This window comes from Neolamprologus multifasciatus, chromosome 7, assembly GCF_963576455.1.
Source record: "Neolamprologus multifasciatus chromosome 7, fNeoMul1.2, whole genome shotgun sequence".
Lineage (NCBI taxonomy): Eukaryota > Metazoa > Chordata > Actinopteri > Cichliformes > Cichlidae > Neolamprologus > Neolamprologus multifasciatus.
The window spans coordinates 11613200-11634122 of record NC_140445.1 but is presented as its reverse complement, the minus strand read 5'-3'; the positions used below and the strand labels follow the sequence as shown (position 1 = coordinate 11634122).

Below are 20923 nucleotides of genomic sequence, written 5' to 3'. Positions count from 1 at the left end.
CTACTTTTTACATGCTTGGTTTGCCAGACTTGCAGAAAACCTGCAAGAGATTACAAGTGACACACTGTATGTACCTGACAATATCCTAATTTGACAAAAACTTTAACATGAACTTGCATTTTTTGCTTTGAGCTGATTTTTCACTGCCTGTTTTCTAAATGCCAATAAGGATAGCTCATCCAATCAACATGATTTATAGAAAATTCAAATAAAAGCTATTTAGTGCTTAAACTCAGATGAACCAATATGGCAGAATGGAGACCCGGGAATGACACGAATTAGGATAGGATCCTCCACATTCTAGATGCTGGCATTGGTGAAAATGAAGATGGAGGATGGGTGTAGCTTACCAATTAAGCTCCGATTACCAATGTAGTGTAACTGAATTCAGATAATGTAAAGATAACCTGGATACGCTGAACTTGCTTTATTGAATAGGGCTCTGAGTGTCTACTCCACCTTAATTGCTTCCATCAGAGTTCTCACCTGTGTCTCAGAAAACCATAACTAAACCCAAGCTGTGACAGCCGAAGATTTACTCGGGTAACAATAAACAGTAGATGGAAGCAATATACCATTGATGCATCTAGTCAATCTAGATGCATCAAGAAGTAGAAGAAGATAGATTGTTCTGTTTGGTTGGTCTTTATATTTCAATCAACTTCACCATTACCTTCATCTTTTGCTAAACCAGGAAGAGCTGTAGCTGCTGACAGGTAACTCCAAAGGCAAAAAAAGGCAAAACTATTAGCAAACTGTGCAAATTTAAATATAAACACACAACAGAATAATTTACCAATTTATTGGTGACTGTAAGTTAAAAGTGGTAACGATGTTATTTTAATACTATCAAAAATATGTTAATTATTATTAACTATTAAACCGTTCTATTTGCTTTATTAACTGCTGCAGAGAAAAAGAAAGGCTTTCATGTCCCTTTTTATCTGGTTTACTTAGGTTAATTGTCTTGTTGGGGGAGGGGAGCATTTATCATTTCCTTTAACCAGAGGATTTTCTTTTTCAAATATTTTCTCAACAGCACTGTGACCTGACAGTTAAACGGGTTTAACAATTAACTCCAACTGTGGAAGTTTACTGAAAGAAAATGTTGAGAATTCTGAACAGAATTATAGTAAGTAACATGCTCTCAGTTAACTTAGCCTTTTGTTAATGTAATAGTGTAAATCATTTCCCTGGCTCTTAACAATATGTTTTTTTTATTGTATCATTATTAATGATCTTATTTTTATTTGTCTCACAGAATTTAATGTAGTAACTAAAACATTTTTGCATCTGTCAGGTGACTGTTGGAATGATGAATTCCTATGGCTTGGTGAAATCCTGTCGGCTGGTAAATTCTGCATCGGACTCTCTGATGGGTGGCAGGTATCTGAACCATCAGAAAGGACTGCCCCGTCTGCCTGTGCCCCCTCTGCGGGAGACCTGTGAACGCTATCTGAGCTGTCTGGAGCCCATTGTAACAGAGGATGAGCTGAAGCACGCAAAACGGCTGATGAAGGAGTTCCTCAAAGAAGGAGGTGATGGAGAGAAACTGCAGAGAAGCCTGGAGAGGAAAGCGTGCACTACTGACAACTGGGTGAGTGCAAAACATGGATTAAATGTCCTTAACTGTCCATGTTAGTGGTCGGACAGGAGAGCTGATAGGTGCAGTTCAGGAGGGACTGTGGTGAGAAATCATAATGGTTTTTGTCCTGATGTGTCTCCATTCACAGCTTTTTCAGAAACATTATTGTCAGTGGCTTATTGTTGGGTTGTTTTTGGGTTGTTTTATTATAATTTGCTCCCATTTACATTTTTGATTGATATATCTTAAGTAAAGTAATTTAAATGATATGGTGAACTCCCAGGTCCGACACAATCTCCACCCATCCCCACTGATGTAAAGTGGTTTAATGTCCATTTTCTTTTTCTTGAAATCCACAACAATCTCCTTGGTCTTAAATGTGTTCAGGAGCAGGTTGCTTTCTCTGCACCACGCTGTCACCTGCTCCACTTCGTCCCTATAGGAGTCTCATCTCCCCGAGAGATGAGCCCCACCACAGTGGTGTCGTCTGCAAATCTGACGATGGTGTTACTGTGTTGAGTGAGGGCACAGTCATATATGTATAGCGTGAAGAGCAGGGAGCTCAACACACAGCCCTAGGGAGAACCAGTGCTGATGCTGATGGCCGAGGAGCTGTGGAGCTGCGGTTTGTCAGAAAGTCCTTAATCCAAAGACAGGCGGAATATGGGAGTCCTGGGGTTATCAGCTTGGTCACCAATCTGTGAGGGTGGATGGTGTTAAAGGCAGAGCTGAAGTCAATAAAGAGGTGTGCGTAGCTCCCCTGGTGCTCCAAGTGGGACAGGGTAGCATGGAGGGCAGCAGCAACAGTGTAGACCTGTTAGCCCTGTAAACTAAAATAATATGTAAACTAAAATAATATTCAGAAAGTTAAAAGAACACTTAATCCCATATTAGGATATTGATGAATGAAATATTCAAGTTGAAAATATTCACTGACTAGCTGTGGTCAGAAGTTTACATACATCAATCATGGGCATGAATGTCTTGCTAATTTGGGGTCTTTAATGATTCCTTTAAACCAGGGGTAGGCAACTCCAGGCCTCAAGTGCCTGTGTCCTGCAGGTTTTAGACATCACCCTGGATCAACACACTTGAATCAAATGATTAGTTCATTACCAGGCCTCTGGGGAACTTCAAGACATGTTGAGGAGGTGATTCAGCAATTTTAATTAGCTGTGTTGGATTAAGGACACATCTAAAACCTGCAGGACGCCATCAATTGAGGCCTGGAGTTGCCTGCCCCTGTTTTAAATCGTCCATTTTCCAGGGGAAAAACTGTACCGGATACATCTTAAATGAATTTTTTTTTTTTTAAACGTAAGAATTGGGAACAGAAGTTTGAATTTATTTAGGATTTCTGTAATCTACACAGGTTAAAATTATACATGCATACATATACTCAAATATTTTAGGATGGAGAATAGTCGATATGCACATATTGGGAAAGTCTCTTGAAGCCATTTATAAACAACTGTCAGGGTTTCTGGGTCGTTGACCCAGTATTTTCAGTTCACGTTCACCGTTTACCTACTGCCTGTTCCACTTCCTGTTTTATTGTGTTAGCCTTAGTCTGTGTGCATTATGTTCAGTCCTCTTCCCATTTATCATTAGTTCATTATGTTCAGCTGTTCACTCACCTGTCTCCAATCGTTGTCATTGTTAATCATGTATTTAAGCCCTCTTCCCTTCAGCCCTTGTCGTGTCATTGATGTTATGTTGTCATTTCTGCCTTCGTTCAGTCAGCCAGCCATTCAGTCTTTCAGTCAGTCCTTCAGTCTTTCAGTCAGTCCTTCAGTCTTTCAGTCAGTCCTTCAGTCTTTCAGTCAGTCCTTCAGTCTTTCAGTCAGTCTTTCAGTCAGTCCTTCAGTCATTCAGTCAGTCGTCCAGCCAGCCAGCCATTTCCTACCTCTGTTCTGTTTGTTCACTCCATTGATAATAAATCACCAGGCTACACCTACCTGCGAGTCCTGCGTTTGGGTTCCTTCTTCCTCGCCTCCACTCAGCAACCCCTGACAACAACTGGTGATTCAAGATCATCAGTTCTTCCAGGGTCTTCCAAAGTAGTGACACATCCAAGTAACTTGTATTTAAGTACAGTCCAGAATAGGAGGCAGAACCCAAGCTTGAAGTTTGGGTTGGAGCTGGTGATCCTGAATCCTTTCTTAGGAAACAATAGGTCTAGGCTGCCATAATTCATTGTGTGTTTCTCCTTTAGTCGCCTTTTTCAATCACGTGTTTATATAGTTCTCTGCATTTAATTATTTGTTATTATTAATCTCTGGCTCTCTTCCACATCATGTCTTTTTCCTGTCTATCTCCCCTCACTCCAACCAGTTGCAGCAGATAGTCAGCCCTCCCTGAGCCTGGTTCTGCTGGAGTTTTCTTCCTGTTAAAAGGGAGTTTTTCCTTCCCATTGTTGCCAAGACATTTGCTCATAGGGGGTCATATGATTGTTGGGGTGTTTGTTTTCTTTGTATTATTGTAATTCTTTTACAATATAAAACACCTTGAGCCATTTGTTGTTGGGATCTGGCACTATATAAATAAAATTGAATTGAACTACTATAACAATAAAAGTAATCAAAGAATTTTCAGACAGACTGTTTATGCGTTTTCTTTTTGCAGCTTGCAGATTATGGGATACAGATTAATTATTTGGACTCGAGGGAATCTTTGCTGATTTCTAACGGTGGATTTGTTCTTCCCAAAATGGACTTCACTGATAAACAGGGACAAATAAGGTAAGCACATGTGCACACACATAAAACAAATGGCATGGAAGGACTCGAACTCTGTTTTAGTTAGCTGAGCATCTGACTTTATGGACATCAGAAAAGGAAAATATACTACCATGCATTGGTAATTTTGTACATTAGAAAATACAAAGATGTGTGCTGGCCCACTGTCTTATCCAACTTGCTCAGCATGGACCTGCACTTGGACCCTACTTACTGTCTACTGCAGGATCTTTTAATGTAAACACAGACCCAGCAAGTTTTTTATTTTTATTTTTTTATTTTATTTTAAATCTTCCAAAAGATTAAACTAAGAAGTCAAGAAAACAAATGTAAACATGTGGCAATATCCCATCCAATAGGCTAGCAGTGAGTTAACTAGCTTAGGGGAAATATTCTGTGTTTTTAATTTATATGTGGAGATGAGAAAAGTCCTTCAATGATGATCAGCTTGATGACATTCAGCTGGTTTTAGGGGTTATCATGGTAGAAGGTGGTTCTCTTCTAACTGGCCAGTTACAGTTACAGTTACAGACCAGTACAACTAATACTCCAAAACTGCTTGCCATCACCTTCGTTCATTTGGGAAATCTTACTCAAATGAAGCATACCTGCCAACTACTTTCCATATTCTATTTCAAGATGAACTACACCCTAAGAATTTACAACCTATTGGTACATTAATTCCAGCTTCAAAAATCCTAGCATGCTTCACCGTCAGAGCCTGTTCACACTCACTGAGTCCAACCATGTCACTACCCCTCAGTTTTCCATCAAGTTCTTGTGTAATCCAGGATTTCTTCTGATCACTTCAGATCACTTCTCATTCATTCTGCATTGGTGCTGGTACATCAGTCACTCACCCCGACCACCAGATCAAGATCGTGGGTCGAACTTTAATTTTAGTGTCCCAGCTTTTTCTGAATTTGGTTTTGTGTATAATTTCAATAATTCATGCAGGATCAACTGGTCTGTGTGAAAATAGCTGAACATATTTTGTCCATGGGCAGTTACAGATAAATTGTACGGTATAAATTATAAGGATCTTTGGTTTTAGGAGTTTGACCCACATTAGGTATCTTGGCCACTTTGCTTTTAGTGAGTCATATTGCATTGAAAACGTTTATGTTGTATTGTTTTATAACTGTTTTTTCTGAACAGGTGTGCTGCCAAAGTGATAAGAGCTGTTCTGGACTTCAAGACAATGATTGAGGAGTGAGTACCATCAGATCACTTAAAACTTCTTGCAATCACAAACATGGCAAAGATGGTGTAGTGGACCATGGACACAATGTGAAACACTGAAAGATGCCTGGCTGGGGACCAGGGCTGTTTTCCAGGAAGCATGTTTGACAAATGCTGGGTTCACTTTATAATAATGTAAAATAGTCAGTGAACTCTATGAACCAGAATATTTGAATAGAGGTTTTAAAGTTGTTGGTTGTCTTGTCTTTTTTAAAATTTAACCACGAATGTATGTTAGGACACACCCTCTTAATTTTGCAGTGAGACACTACCAGTACCACTACAATATATGCGAGGAGAGCCCCTCTGTATGATGCAATACTTCCGGGCACTGTCATCCTGCCGTGTCCCTGGACAGAAGACTGACTCATTGGTGTTCCATACCAAGAACTCCAACTCCAACCCCAGACACATTACAGTGGCACAAAACTCTCAGGTGAGGTGTCAAACATACACCTTTATTGAGGTGTTTGAGTTCAGGGCCCCATTATTTATCAAACTTGAATTCTACAAGTCCAGGTAAAAAGCACCGGCTCAAGCACCAGCTTATTATTAAAAACAAGGCACTATATACATTATATCAAGGAGTACTTACTAAAAAAAACTTTTTCTAATAACTCTTGAAAAGTTATCACAGCACATACAGAAAAACAAATCAAACAAGGTTTCTCCCTACATTTACTTTCATTTCATTTGCATCCTTGAAAGAGGATTTAAGGGACAAAGGTTACTCTTTTGAGGATGCCAATCTTCACATTTTGGACAGAGAAGACAGATGGTTTGAAAGAGGAGTGAAAGAAGCCATTTATGTCCACTGTGAATGACCATCTTACGGCACCAACTGTCTGCCATCTATAATCCAGTGTTGAGATTCCTTCCCAGACTCCTTAATGCGCACTCACATCCCGGGCCATTTGAACTCAGGAAATCACATTATAGGGTGGGGCTAGGTTTCACAATGAGCTCACCCAAAACCATGCCTGATTGTGACCTACACCCGTTTTTACACCTGGGCTCGTGTGATTAAGTAGAGGATCATTAGGGGTCCTTTTGTCCCTCTTGGGGTGGACACTCCCACGGGGCTTAAATCTGGGACTCTCCAAAATTTGACCCTTGAACTGAAGAAGCTTCTCGGATGAGAGGTGAAACATCTTCAAGCAATTTAGAGAAGTCCAGACGCTCTTCTTTCTAAGCTTCTTAGACCTCTAAGGCTTAATTTAAGGTGCTACTAAAATTGTCATACATTTCACGGGAATACTCATGTTTAATTTATTTGGAATAAGTTTTGACCTTCCAGTTCCTTTAACAATGGGCAGTAATGCCTGAATTACAAGTGGTCTCTTTCTTAGTGTTGAACTGTCATTCCAGCATTGTTGTCTCTCTTTTCAGTTCTTTACAGTGGAGGTCTACCACAGTGATGGCACTCCGATCACTGCTGATCAGCTTTGTGTTCAGCTGGAGTGGATCTGTAATTTGTCACTAGAGACCAACACAGAGCATGTTGGTATTCTCACGACCCTGCGCCGGGACGCCTGGTACAAATACTATAACAAACTGGTCCAGGGTGAGCACAATTATATTTCCATAGACATGTAAAGAGGCTTACAAAAATTGTGTGTAATATTAAGTAAAAACAAGGGTTTTAAGGGCAAAGGTTCATTGTTAAGGGACACAGTAGATTATAATTAGTCATATGCAAAGTGTTATGGTCACCTGTGTAACCCCACCTACCATTGGGACACAAATGTTAATACAAGAGCAATAAATTTAGGTCAGAAGAATAAGTAATATCATAATCTAACCACCGCCTATTTCCAGTTTGAATTCACTTTAGATGTATTCATTTATTTATTTAAAAATGTGTAAATGTAGACACTTTAAGCAATTTCAAGCTCAACCTGTGAAACGCTGTCATTTGTTATTTTACTGTAGAGCGTGTGCAAGAGGGTCTAAATATTGCAGTGTGTGCAGTGTATTACATGGAGGAGATGCAAGGGGATGGCCAGGGGCAGGAATGATTTTCTGAGTCGTTCAGTGGTGCTTTTTAGTAATCTTGGTCTCTCACTGAACATGCTCCTGTGACTAGCCAGCAGAGAGAGTAGGGTAGGGTGGGGGGCATTATGGCCAGCATTATCCTTATCTTAGACAACATTCACCTCTTAGACACCACCCTAAGGGAGTCCAGCTCCATCCCAGCAACATTACTGGCCTTGCGGAACAGTTTGAGTCTGTTGGCATCTGCAACCCTCTACCGGCTGCCCCAGCATGCAACAGCATAGACGATCACCCAGAAGGGTTGGCCTCATGGTATTGAATGCACTGGAAACATCGAAAAACATGACCCCACCATGCTTCCCGGCTCATCGAAATGGGCGTAGACACAATTGAGCTGGTAGATGATGGCGTCCTCAGCTCTGAGGTGGGGCTGGTAAGCAAACTGAAGGGGATCCTGATTTGGCCAGACTAGAGGTCGGAGCTGGTCAAGGATGAGTCTTCCCAGGGTCTTCATGATGTGGGATTTTCTCCTGTAATTGTCCTCAGCCTCTCTGATCTGGCCCTTCAATAATGCCTGAACCACTCTGAAGCCCTCTTCTTGTCCTTCAGGAGTGCTTTGATGTCCTTAGTTACCCACAGCTTGTTATTTGGGTAACAATGGACAGTCTGAGTTGGGACAGTGGAGTTGGTGCAGAAGGTTATGTAGTCGGTGATAGGATCAGTAAGTCCATTGATGCCCTCACTCTAAGAGCCTTCCAGTTTGTCAATTCAAAACAACCCTGTTGTTCCGCTAAGGCCTCCTCCGACCACCTCCTAATACTTGTAGTGGTCACAGGCTCCCTCCCCACAATAAGCACATAGCAGGGTGTGAGGTGAATCAGGTTATGATCTGACTTACCGAGTGGGGGGAGGGAGAATGAACTGTATGCGTCCTTGACATTACTATGCAGTGCATCTAAAAGTCTCCCCATGCTGGTGCAACAGACCACATATTGTGTGAAAGTTGGCAGTGTAGTGTCCAAGGCGACATGGTTGAAATCACCCAAGATGGAAGTGAAAGCACTCGGGTGCTGAGTGTGTAACCGGGCTATAGCAGAGTGGATAATGTCACATGCAGCTGTGGGGTTAGTCGAGGGGGGAACGTAAACAGCCACCAAGCTCACATGGGAACATTTCCTGGGCAAATAATACAGCCCTAGTTCAACAGTGCAGTTTGATGACAGGTGCCATGCCAACGGCATCAGGGCGATCAGCTGATCTCTGGAGTAAACAACCTGTGCGGTGTGTAGCGGCTCCTCCGCGCTGCCATTCCTCAAAAAAAGTAACTATTCCGTGGTAATAAACAGAACAAAAACTCTATCGATCCAAATGTTTTAAAAAGAGAGATATTAAAAAAGGAGGAACACTCTTAAGTACTAAGGTCAAAGAAATAAGTAAGAAAAAAGCTAAAGTAAAAAGAAAAAGCAAGAGCAACTGAAACAGGCTGCATGCTGTTTGATGCATGTGCACATGCATTCACATGCATTAATACTCCCATGGATGAATCGGAAAACAACTTGGAGTTATATGTTTGGCATGCAGAATGGATCGAACGGCTAACCTTCAGATTAGAATATTACATTTTAGATTTTCTAGAATATTAAACAATTGTGTAAGGATTTCATGTAATTAGATCTGTTAAATTTATCTTAACAGCATATTTGCTTTGTGTGTCTTTGTGCTTAATTTGTTCAGATCCCTCCAACAAAAAATCAATTTCAGCCATTGAAAGGAGCATCTGTGTGCTGTGTTTGGACAAAGCCATGCCTCGGACATATGAGAAGTATAGCAGGTTTGAACCAGTGCAGGTTTTGCATGGAGGCGGCACCCAGTGGAACGGTGCTAACCGCTGGTTTGACAAATCGCTGCAGGTGAGAGAAGGAAAACCGAACCACTGATGTATCATTCAGGCAAGCTCTATTTTACCTTGCATAGAGATCAGATTAAAGTTGTGCGAAAAGTTAATAATAGAGTAGTTCTACTAATGCAAAAGAAAAGTGAAAACAGTCTGTTTCAGTGTGAGAATAGTAAGAAGGGTTACTATGTTTAAATGCCAATGACCTTCTAGGTGCCTTTACCTTAGTAGTTGTTGTTGTTGTTATTATTATTATTATTATTATTATTATTATTATTATTATTATTATCATCATCATTGTAGTAGTGTTATTTTTACATTTTAAACCAGCACTTTAAAAGCCTATATTGATGGCCCAATTTACTAAAAAACTTCCCTATCATAGAAGCTCAGTAACAGAACCGCACATGAAGAAACAGTCTCAAAGTTGAAAGTAATGTAGTACTTAATTTGTGTGTCTTTCTTTCAGTTTATTGTTGGTGAAGATGGGACATGTGGGTTTACCTTGTTGCATGCCATTATCGATGGCACACCATGTATGGCTCTATCAGATTATATCACATCTTCCATGTAAGTTTACATCCTCTAAAAAAAACCACACTTCAGGAGCATGTCACGTTTTCTTTATAAATTTTAATTTCTGTTGTTTTTGCAAATGTAATTATGTCATCTTAAACATCATTAAGCAATTTTCTAGCACACCTAACAGTGACTGTCACTTCGTCTGTCACTAGATTTGATGTTCTGTTCTACTTTTTTTTTTTTAATGTGTGGAGACAGGAAGAAACCACAGATGATGGAGTCTCCTGTGGCACTTTTGCCAATGCCTCAGAAACTACACTTTAACATCACCCCTGACATGAAAACAGCCATTGAGGAGGCTAAACAGAGCGTTGACAAGTAAGCGCACATGCCTGTTTAAGCTCTGTTAGATACATGAATGGGCTTTTATGTAACTTAAGAGACTCAAGAAAATTACAACCCTTTACCAGGTACGAAAATAAAAGCTTATTTTGACCAAATCTATATTCTATCGATACCACCATTATTAAAAGTCCTATTTCATGCAAGTCTGTCTCAGAAACACTAGGTTTGTAGTTTTGCACTACAGTTAAAGGGTTGGACAACTAAAACATCTTAATTTAAAACTCTGTAGTAATGTTTAAGTTTAGCTTTGGGTGTGAACTCTCCTTTGTCAGTAACCATACAAGCTCGCATAAGAACAGCAGATATCATAGCAGAGGGAAGCAGCATGAAGGTGAGGTGTTGATGTACCTAGGAGTCCATTTACTGTGGGAGAGTGGAAATCAGAAACTGTGAACTGATTCTCTTGGACGTGGCGTTAAGAAATGCCAGAGTTTGAAATTATTCTACAGTACTACATAACACTCTTCCTGTTGTCCATACTGACAGTCACAGTTCATATGTATTTGGACAATGATTAAAGTTCAGACTTTCAGCTTCAATTCAAGGGATTTAACAACTATTTCATTGCAGTTTAGGAAATACATCTATTGCTGTACATAGTCCATATTCAGAGACGTCAAGCTGTAATTGGACGTCTCTTTGTTTGTTTTTTCTTCCCCCCTATATACAGTATACTTAGATGAAAATCATTTGACTGGCTGAAGTCCCGAATCCATGCACATCACCAAAGGCTGCATTTGTTTGTTTTTCCCTTTGATGTACTGAATATCTTTCTGCATTCAATTTTCTTTTCAGGAACTAAAAAGTATGTCTTTGTGGACTGTGATCAAATGACTGATTTGAGTATTGGAAAATATTCAGCCAAATCCTTCAAAAACTGACTCAACACCACTTCGGTGCAAATAGAAAATAATCACAAGCATATTGCAAAAGGAGAGTTTCTCAGGGCAGAGTTTTGCATGGTACACTTAACAAATCCTCCTGTTATTTCTGTCAGGAGTCACATCAATAAATAGTAATGCTGGTCAATCAAAAATGTAGCTGGTCATTTAAAGCAATTTATTCAACTCCTACAACACAGTGGAGTTGTAGATGGAAGAATGGGGTGTACATCACCTACAATCAACAGTTGGGGGTTCCCAAACAGTTATCCCTTCCAAAACCAACATAAAGCTTCTGAAATGGCCCTCCCAATACCCCAACCCATTATCAGATTAAATCTTTTGTGGATTATGATTAAAAGCTGGGTCCGAGCCAAGAAACTAACCAGTTTTAAAGTAATTCTGCCAAGTAGTGGTCAAATATCCAGGCAGAATTATGCCAGAAACTTGTTGATGGCTACCAAGATATCTGTGGAGGTGGAACCTGCTAAGGGACATTCTGTGTGGATTAGAGGTATGCTTGTTTTTGTGTTTTCACAAGAATTGCATTATCAAGATGTCACAGTGGCAAAAGTGACCAGAAGGTTTCACTGTGGGAATGGTGGTCAGATTGTTTTCCATTACAATTATTTTGATCCTTTTAGTACAGGGTTGTCAAACATAAGGGTTGAGGGCCTCCAATCCGGTCCAGTGGATGGCTTTTTAAGTTTTTGGACTTTTAAGAACATTTTCATAGGTTTAAAAACCAAGCCATTGATATTACATGAAACTAATTAAGTAATAAATAAACATTATGGCAAAAGGATGATTTTTTGTGTGTGTCTGCTATAGAAATTAAATTTTTTGGTTTTATCTTCGTCTTCGTCTTCTTCGTCTTCTTCGTCAAAAACTTGAACATATTATTAAAATTGCATTTTCTCTTATATTAGGATGTCTTGAGGATTAAATGCATAGTTAAGTTGCATTTTTAAAAAAAACTGTCAAACTATTAAGAACAAAGTGTGCTGTATGTGGCATGTGATGTAAAATGAGTTTGACATTCCTGTTTCTGGTTCACAAAGCCTTGTTTTTGCCGGTAACTAGTAAAAAGAATCCAAAATTCTAGTAACAAGCGGTAAGAACACAAGGAAGAGTGATAGACGTAGTGAGAAGTAAGAGGAGAACTTAAATATAAACAAGTGTCATGAGAGCCAGCTGAACACAACTGGGACAGTCAAACAAGAGAAGCAAAACAGGAAGTGGGTTACAATAACTGGAACGAGGAAACTCAGACAAAAATACATTTGGCACAGAAAAAGGAGAACTGAGAGAAATGCCATGAAAACTAATAAACTCTAATGTAAAAAGTACAAAATAAGCAATTAATAAATTAATTTTGAGTAATAAGCAGAATATTTTAAAGTGCAAAAACTGAATAACCTGGGTGTAAGGCACAGGACCATGATAGCAGCAACCTACCTGAATCATTAGGTAGGCTCATTTTTAAAGCATGCCTATAGTGGGGAGCATTATTTGCAAAAGTCTTATTAAATCAGACTTTAGAAATGTATCAGGAAAACAGATTAAATGAGCTCCAGAGTTATTTTCTCAGAAATTAAATTAATCAGATTGTTTCCGCAGACAGTGGATTATATACAGAAAACATGGAAGTTTAGGGTACAGCTCCAAAGAAAGAGGGAACAGCCACATGGATCTGAAATGAAGAACACTAGCATAACTGTGTGACTGTTACACATGTCTTCTATCTCCACCATCACAGGCATGCCCAAGACCTGGACCTCAGGGTTTTGGTATTCAATCACTTTGGAAAACAAATTCCAAAAGCACATCGAATAAGCCCAGATGCTTTTATACAGATGGCAATACAGCTGGCCTACTATAGGTGAGATACTAAAGGACTAAAAGAATGATTTTTTTTTTTTTTTTTTTAAAGAAAGGAAAAGTCTTGTTTCCATTAACAATGGTGATTTATGTAGTTTTAACATAGCTCTCAGGTGATGATTTCAACATTTCATATGCTGAGTTGACCACTTTTTTTTCTTATCTTGGCAGGATCCACCAGCAGTGCTGTGCATCATATGAAGCAGCCTCCATGCGTTTGTTCAAGAAAGGACGGTTAGGTGTAATCCTTTCAACCTCCAGTGCCTCAGCTGCCTTTGTCAAGTCTTTTGATGATCCCAAAAAGCAGGTCAAATAGGAAGAATTCGAATCAATGTCAATATGCAACCGTGCAATACGGTGTTACATCTAATGTGTCAATTCTGCTAATTCTGCTAATGTGTCAATGATTCTGAATCTGAGCCCATCTCTAAAAGACTAATTTTCTTAGGTGGCCCATCTTCACAAGTCTGTCAAGGTGGGGACTGATCATTCAGCATTCTTCCAACTGTGGTCCACACCCTCTCTCTGTCACTCTTGGAGAGGCCTTTCAAGTCCTTGAAACGAGCATCCAAAGCTGTTGCAATCTTGATTCATTCATCGTTGATATTGTTTTCTTAAGGGGAGGTTAGGTCTGCTTGGAGTGCTGTTTTAAACCTAGCGACATATCATCATCATCATTATTATCATCATCATCATCATCATCAGAGATTTCCATAACATTATGCAAGTGGAAGAGGGCAGGCAGTACCACTGAGAAGGAAACGTAGGATTCCCCACCGGGAATCTCAGTTACATACAGTGGGGCAAAAAAGTATTTAGTCAGCCACCGATTGTGCAAGTTCCCCCACTTAAAATGATGACAGAGGTCAGGAATTTGCACCAGAGGTACACTTCAACTGTGAGAGACAGAATGTGAAAAAAAAAATCCAGGAATTCACATGGTAGGATTTGTAAAGAATTTATTCGTAAATCAGGGTGGAAAATAAGTATTTGGTCACCTCAAACAAGGAAAATCCCTGGCTCTCACAGACCTGTAACGTCTTCTGTAAGAAGCTTTTCTGTCCCCCACTCGTTACCTGTATGAATGGCACCTGTTTGACCTCATCATCTGTATAAAAGACACCTGTCCACAGCCTCAACCAGTCAGACTCCAAACTCCGCCATGGCCAAGACCAAAGAGCTTTCGAAGGACACCAGGAAAAGAATTGTAGACCTGCACCAGACTGGGAAGAGTGAATCTACAATAGGCAAGCAGCTTGGTGTGAAAAAATCAACTGTGGGAGCAATCATCAGAAAATGGAAGACATACAAGACCACTGATAATCTCCCTCGATCTGGGGCTCCACGCAAGATCTCATCCCGTGGGGTCAAAATGATCATGAGAACGGTGAGCAAAGATCCCAGAACCACACGGGGGGACCTGGTGAATGACCTGCAGAGAGCTGGGACCAAAGTAACAAAGGTCACCATCAGTAACACACTACAACGGCAGGGAATCAAATCCCGCAGTGCCAGACGTGTTCCGCTGCTGAAGCCAGTGCATGTCCAGGCCCGTCTGAAGTTTGCCAGAGAGCACATGGATGATACAGCAGAGGATTGGGAGAATGTGATGTGGTCAGATGAAACCAAAGTAGAACTTTTTGGTATAAACTCAACTCGTCGTGTTTGGAGGAAGAAGAATACTGAGTTGCATCCCAAGAACACCATACCTACTGTGAAGCATGGGGGTGGAAACATCATGCTATGGGGCTGTTTTTCTGCCAAGGGGACAGGACGACTGATCCGTGTTAAGGACAGAATGAATGGGGCCAAGTATCGTGAGATTTTGAGCCAAAACCTCCTTCCATCAGTGAGAACTTTGAAGATGAAACGAGGCTGGGTCTTCCAACATGACAATGATCCAAAACACACCGCCCGGGCAACAAAGGAGTGGCTCCGTAAGAAGCAATTTGAAAGTCCTGGAGTGGCCTAGCCAGTCTCCAGACCTCAACCCCATAGAAAATCTGTGGCGGGAGTTGAAAGTCCGTGTTGCTCGGCGACAGCCCCAAAACATCACTGCTCTTGAGAAGATCTGCATGGAGGAATGGGCCAAAATACCAGCTACTGTGTGTGCAAACCTGGTAAAGACCTATAGTAAACGTTTGACCTCTGTTATTGCCAACAAAGGTTATGTTACAAAGTATTGAGTTGTATTTTTGTTATTGACCAAATACTTATTTTCCACCCTGATTTACGAATAAATTCTTTACAAATCCTACCATGTGAATTCATGGATTTTTTTTTTTCACATTCTGTCTCTCACAGTTGAAGTGTACCTCTGGTGCAAATTACTGACCTCTGTCATCATTTTAAGTGGGGGAACTTGCACAATCGGTGGCTGACTAAATACTTTTTTGCCCCACTGTACCTGTAGTGAAAACAGGAAAGGAAAGATGGAAGAAGAACAAAATGGTTCTTCTTCCATCTTTCAAATCAAGAAATTGATTTTGTTTAATCAATTTTATTTCAGCCTAAATTTTATATAGATTGCTGACTTCCAGGGCTACAGAAGAGACTCCACCTTCTGCCGTTTGTCCCATTCTTTTGGCATCAGCCTGACAAGTTTGTGGCTCTGTTGGTCTAAGGTCGCTTTAATTGCTGCTTGGTTGCGGTTTAGACGCTTGACCATTTCTAGTGTTGAATTCCAGTGTGTTGGCACGTCCTGGATCAATGGCTCCTTCCCCTGCCCCAGGGTTGTTTGCTGTGTTTCCAGCTCTGAGGCGTCGCTGGACTATGTTTGAAGCGGCCAACATTTTTTCCAGCACTTGACACACCAAGACCCACAGTGATGCATCTCTGTAAGATGTGAGCCACACAAGGCATGTGCTCAAATGGCAAATGTTTAGCTGCAGGTGTCATGTTACGTGCACACTTAGTTTCTACAGTTGTGAATTTTTTTTTTCTTTCTCCAATTTCCCACTCATGCGCCTCTGTTAAATGTTCAATACACGTGGTATTTAAATGTCCAGTAACACCAAGATAGTTAATGTTACTCACAGAAGTCCAGTAGTCACATGTCAGGGTGACATGCTTGGCTACAGCTAAATCCTCATGCTTTTTTTTCCTTTTCAGTTTCGCAGAGCCCATGCGTTTTTGACATTATTGTGCTTCTTCTTGGAGCCTTGTTCAATTAATCTTGCAAAACCTTTGTAAAGCCTGTGTCCTCGACAATATTAATAGGTCTGCAGTTTGTTGCAATCCACTTGGGAATTGTGTCAGTCAGTTTGTCCAAGGTATACTTACTGAGGCCCTGACGTTCTTTGAGAGTGGTTTGTCGCAAGCCGGGTGAAGCGTTAACCAAAGTGCTAGCAGCATCTCCGACTAACGTATGCTTCGAGTTAATGCGATATTTTAAACCTCAAGCTGTTTTCTACTTAAATCCTGTGGTTTTGTTTTGTCACTGCTTTGGGTGTCTAACACAACGTATTTGGTTACAAGTATGGCTTATAACCTTGTCTTGTTTTTTCCAGAACTCAGAGAAACGTAATTTATTGGAAAATGCTATAAAAGTGCATATGTGGAACACCAACATGGTGAGTATAATTTCCATAACCGTTCAGTACATTAGTGTGACTACAATTTATAAACTGTAAAGATGTTTGTGTTGTTTGTTTTGTTCCCTTTGTTTTTCTAAGTCAAAACTGAGAGAGTCAAGTTTTTGAGAAACAGTTGAATCACTTAAAATACAACTGTAATGGTATAAAATGTCAAACACAGCTGGTCCTTAGATAGTATTTGAAGTGAGGAGAGGATGACCTAAAGCACAAGGTTTGAGTTGTTCCTGGAAGTAGACAGACATTGTTCATGTTGTCTGTGTGTATTGGGTATAACAGTTTTGCTGTGCAGTCAAATCTATTTAAAGTAATTCATCTTAGCAAGAATAACATTTAGTTTTGCTAAACCTCATCCTTTAACAGAAATTTGTGCCCCGTGAATAATAATACTACAGCAATACTAAATCTGGTGATTATTGTTACAAATAAATTGACTCGTCTCCATCATGACAGGAAATTCGTGGCCGGACAACATTTGGACACTTCTTAGCCCTGAAAGTTCAAGCTATTGAGAACAATATCCCCATGCCAGACATCTACACAGATACCTCCCTTAATAAAGCCTTTAACTTTCTACTTTCTACAAGTCAGGTGAGGGCTGGGCCTGAAAATGTTTCATACTATAAGCCTACTGCAGTTCAAAAAGAGATTAATTTTTTTTATCCAATACCTTTTTATATGCTCTAAAATTGATTATGACAAACGATCACCAGTAACTAACGATTACATTCTCACATCTGTTATTCACAAGGTGGCGTGCAAGGCTGCCTGTCTGGGTTCTGCTGTTCCAGAAAAACTAAACTCATATGATTTTTGCTACAGTGTTACAAGTGACAATTTCACCTTTGTAGTGTCAGCCTGGAAAAGCTGCAAAGAAAATAATGTGGTACGACTGATACAAACCCTAGAAGATACACTGGTAGACATGAAGATGCTGCTGGAGGAAACTAATCTAGAGCCAGATGGCTCTACCTAGATCTAGGTAAAGAAAGCTATTTGATAGCAAAATTCAAAGCAATTGGTTGATTAATACGAGTCATTCAACTTTATTTTTCAACTATTTTATTTTTGTTTGTTTTAAAATAAAACATGTCATAAAAAGCTCTTATGTTATAGATCGTTAACTCATGATTCTTGTACATTTCAAATAAATTGCTTAATGACTGGACTATTTTAATTGACTGTGTTAATTTTTGACTATGATTTGAAACTAGTTCAGATTAAACATGCTAAGGAAATGCACCTTATTAAACAGTAAGTAAAATTAAAGAATATTATTATTATTATTTTGCTTATCTGGATTATACACTGCTAGATCTAGATCTGGACCAGGGTATCACTGAGCTCCATGACAGTCTGAGGTGCAACCTGATGGCGTCGGATCGACACAAGTCTCCTCTGGGCCCAGAGGAGTTCTATTAGATTTAGGTTAAGGCAAGCATGGGAGCCAGTCAGTGCTATCAATTCCTTCACCCTCCAGGAACTGCCTGCATATTCTTGCAACGAGACTGGTTATTGTAGTGCACCAGTGTAGGGTCTAACAGGGACTCCAAGGATTTCTTCCTGATACCTACTGAGAGTCAGGGTGCTATTGCCTAGCGTGTAGATGTCTGTGCATCAGTGTTACAGGCAGCAAAACTTTCTTGATTACTTCTCCAGACCCTTTCACATCTGTCACATGTACAGAGATTGAACCTATTCTCATTTGTGAAAAGCACAGGGTGTTAGCGGTGGAGCTGCCAATTCTCATATGTCATTTTCTCATGGCAAATTCCAATCTGACTCCATAGTGTTGAGAAGTGACACGGGGCTCAAGCCACCCTTTGAAGTCTGTTTGTGATTGTTTGGTTCGAGACATTCACACCAGTTGCCTGATGGTGGTCATTTTGAAAGACACAAAAAAGATACTGGTCTTGCAGTTGAGTTGAGGACCTTTTATAGCCCTGTCCAGCTCTCTTGAAGTCTCAAGAGTGCTGGACAGAAAAACTTCAAACCTTCTGGCAATGGCATGTATTGATATGATTTTACAATCGTAGAGCGTTATGTCCTTCCACATCAGTGGTTTGTGCTATGGCTCAATAAATAAATTCCTAATTCTAAAACAGTTTGTGTGTCCAAATGGAATTAGTTCCTCACTACCATTCATACACATGCATACTCCGATGAACGCATCTGAGAGCAATTTGGGGTTAGTATCTTGCCCAAGGATACTTGGCATGCAGACTAGAGGAGCCAGGGATTGAACCGAACCACTAAGAATTTTTCAACATCAGTCGGTCACAGTGACTGTTCGATCTGTTGGTGGTACGTGTCTGTCCTTCCATGCTGGCTCCTGTTTTTGCTCCTCTTCTTTCTCGGGGTTCTAGTTCCTGAGGTATTCACTAGTGTTTTGAAGGAAGGCTCAAGAGGTTGGAGATTGTTACCATCATGGGCTCATATGGTCAGGATGAGAATGAACAGTCAGCAATCACTTGCAGGTTTCTCGTTTTATTGAACATTCAGTATTAAAAGGAAAGACACACATAGACTGCTAACTCTGAAAGGAAATGAAGTGTGATTTAAGTCATTCAGTAACTCAAAATAATACATGAACTCAAGAGACTCAAACAGAAACTCACCTCAGCTGCCGCCCCATGTGGGAGTTAAGAAAGAGTGAGCTGTAGGTGAGTGCAGTCCTTATATAACGGGTGACAGATGAGTGCAATTAAGTGCAAGCACCACACCCAACCAAAGGTGAGGAAAAGAAACAAGGTGCATCTGGTGAAGTGAGTGTGCTGAAAGGTGAGCCTACAACAACTAGGCATGTGATTAGTTGTGGCCATCCTCCTGATGTGTTCATTGACTAATCAATGGCTTCCTTCCTTCCGCTTACCATATATTCCCAGGGTGCTGGACTTTGGTTGAAACCCTCCATGGAGCTTTCTTGTGTTGACGTCAGTGGCTCCTTTGGCCAGCTTATTATTCCGGCAGAGCATCTGTTGATTGGCAGAGTGTAGCTGTTGCCCAGATCTTGTCCTTCCCATTCAGCTGACTCCTCAGAACTTGCCTTATTTGATTGTTGTGGTTTTCCTAGCAGCTACTTCATGGTTCCCATTTGTGTGGGTACAGGTACAGGTAGCTATCCTCAATGCCTGCAATGCGGCTTTCTGGTAGTTCACTCCCCTCAGTTCTGATTAACTTCCCTCTCTTTTTTACCATATAAACACACTTTTCCAGTCCGAATAACATTCCAATGCTGTTGCAGTAGAGCCAAGTGGCGTGGATTGGTGAATGGATGTCTTGTTTACTCCTGGCGTATAACTTGATGCCAACCATGTAGAGGAAGCGGCTGACATTTGCTCCAGTCCGTAGCCAGTCTTATTAATGAGCTGGCTGAGGGGACTCAGGCCTATGCTGAACAGAAGTGGGAACAGAGCATTTCCTTGGTAAATCCCACACTTGATGGTGACTTGTCCATCTGGCTTGAAGTTGGCTGTTTACCATATCCCCATTGCATTCCTGATGAAGGCTCTTATTTAGTTCACTGAGTCAAAGGCCTTCTTGTAGTAAATCCAGGCAGTGCACAAGTTGGTCCGCCTGGTCTTACCATCCATGAGTAGTTGTACCAGTAGCTGGGATTTTGCCCCACTGGTGTTGCTGCTAATTCCTTTGTGGGCCTTGCTCATGTATTGAACATGAACTTTTCGTCATGGCCGCTGTGATGCCTGGCAGGAGCTTCCATTTGGTGCTGAGGCCAGTTATTGGTCAGTAGTTGGATGGAAGTGGCCCCTTCTGAGACTCAGGACTGTTCAGCGTTCAGTTAGTCAGTCTGAATATATATCACATCCATTATCTATTATCCCTATCCATTAGAAGCTGGTTCACTAGTTCTATTTGACACTGGAGTGCAGTTAGTTTCTTTAGGCAGTAACTGTGAATCATGGTGCCATTTAGCTCTTTATGCTTGAGTCTTCCACTCTGATGATTTTTGGAGCTTGTTGATGGAGGTTGCTAGCCACTAAGCATTGTTTTTATGTGTTGCCTCTTTCTCCCATGTGCTCTTCGAGAATTGCTTAGTCTCTAGCCTTGGCAGGGCTGTTCTCATATTATCCCCCTGCCACTGAGAATACATCTTGGATGGCTCAGTTGAGTAGAGCTGGTTTATTCCTCTGGCTTCTCTCTGGTATATCTCTTTAGGCAGTTAGGCA

General features: G+C 40.6%; 1 protein-coding gene across 1 annotated transcript; it reads left to right on the top strand.

Moving 5' to 3' along the window:
- The first annotated feature begins 174 nt into the window (after positions 1 to 174).
- On the top strand, positions 175 to 17915 carry LOC146513830 (carnitine O-acetyltransferase-like). The gene is made up of 15 exons (XM_085167604.1): positions 175 to 716; positions 1040 to 1132; positions 1301 to 1597; positions 4211 to 4326; positions 5482 to 5535; positions 5827 to 6001; positions 6955 to 7129; positions 9295 to 9470; positions 9924 to 10024; positions 10235 to 10354; positions 13022 to 13144; positions 13315 to 13450; positions 16653 to 16715; positions 17190 to 17327; positions 17488 to 17915. Exons 2-15 carry the CDS (start codon positions 1106 to 1108, stop codon positions 17710 to 17712), a joined length of 1926 nt encoding a protein of 641 aa, XP_085023730.1. The 5' UTR covers positions 175 to 716; positions 1040 to 1105; the 3' UTR covers positions 17713 to 17915.
- The last annotated feature ends 3008 nt before the right edge of the window (positions 17916 to 20923 follow it).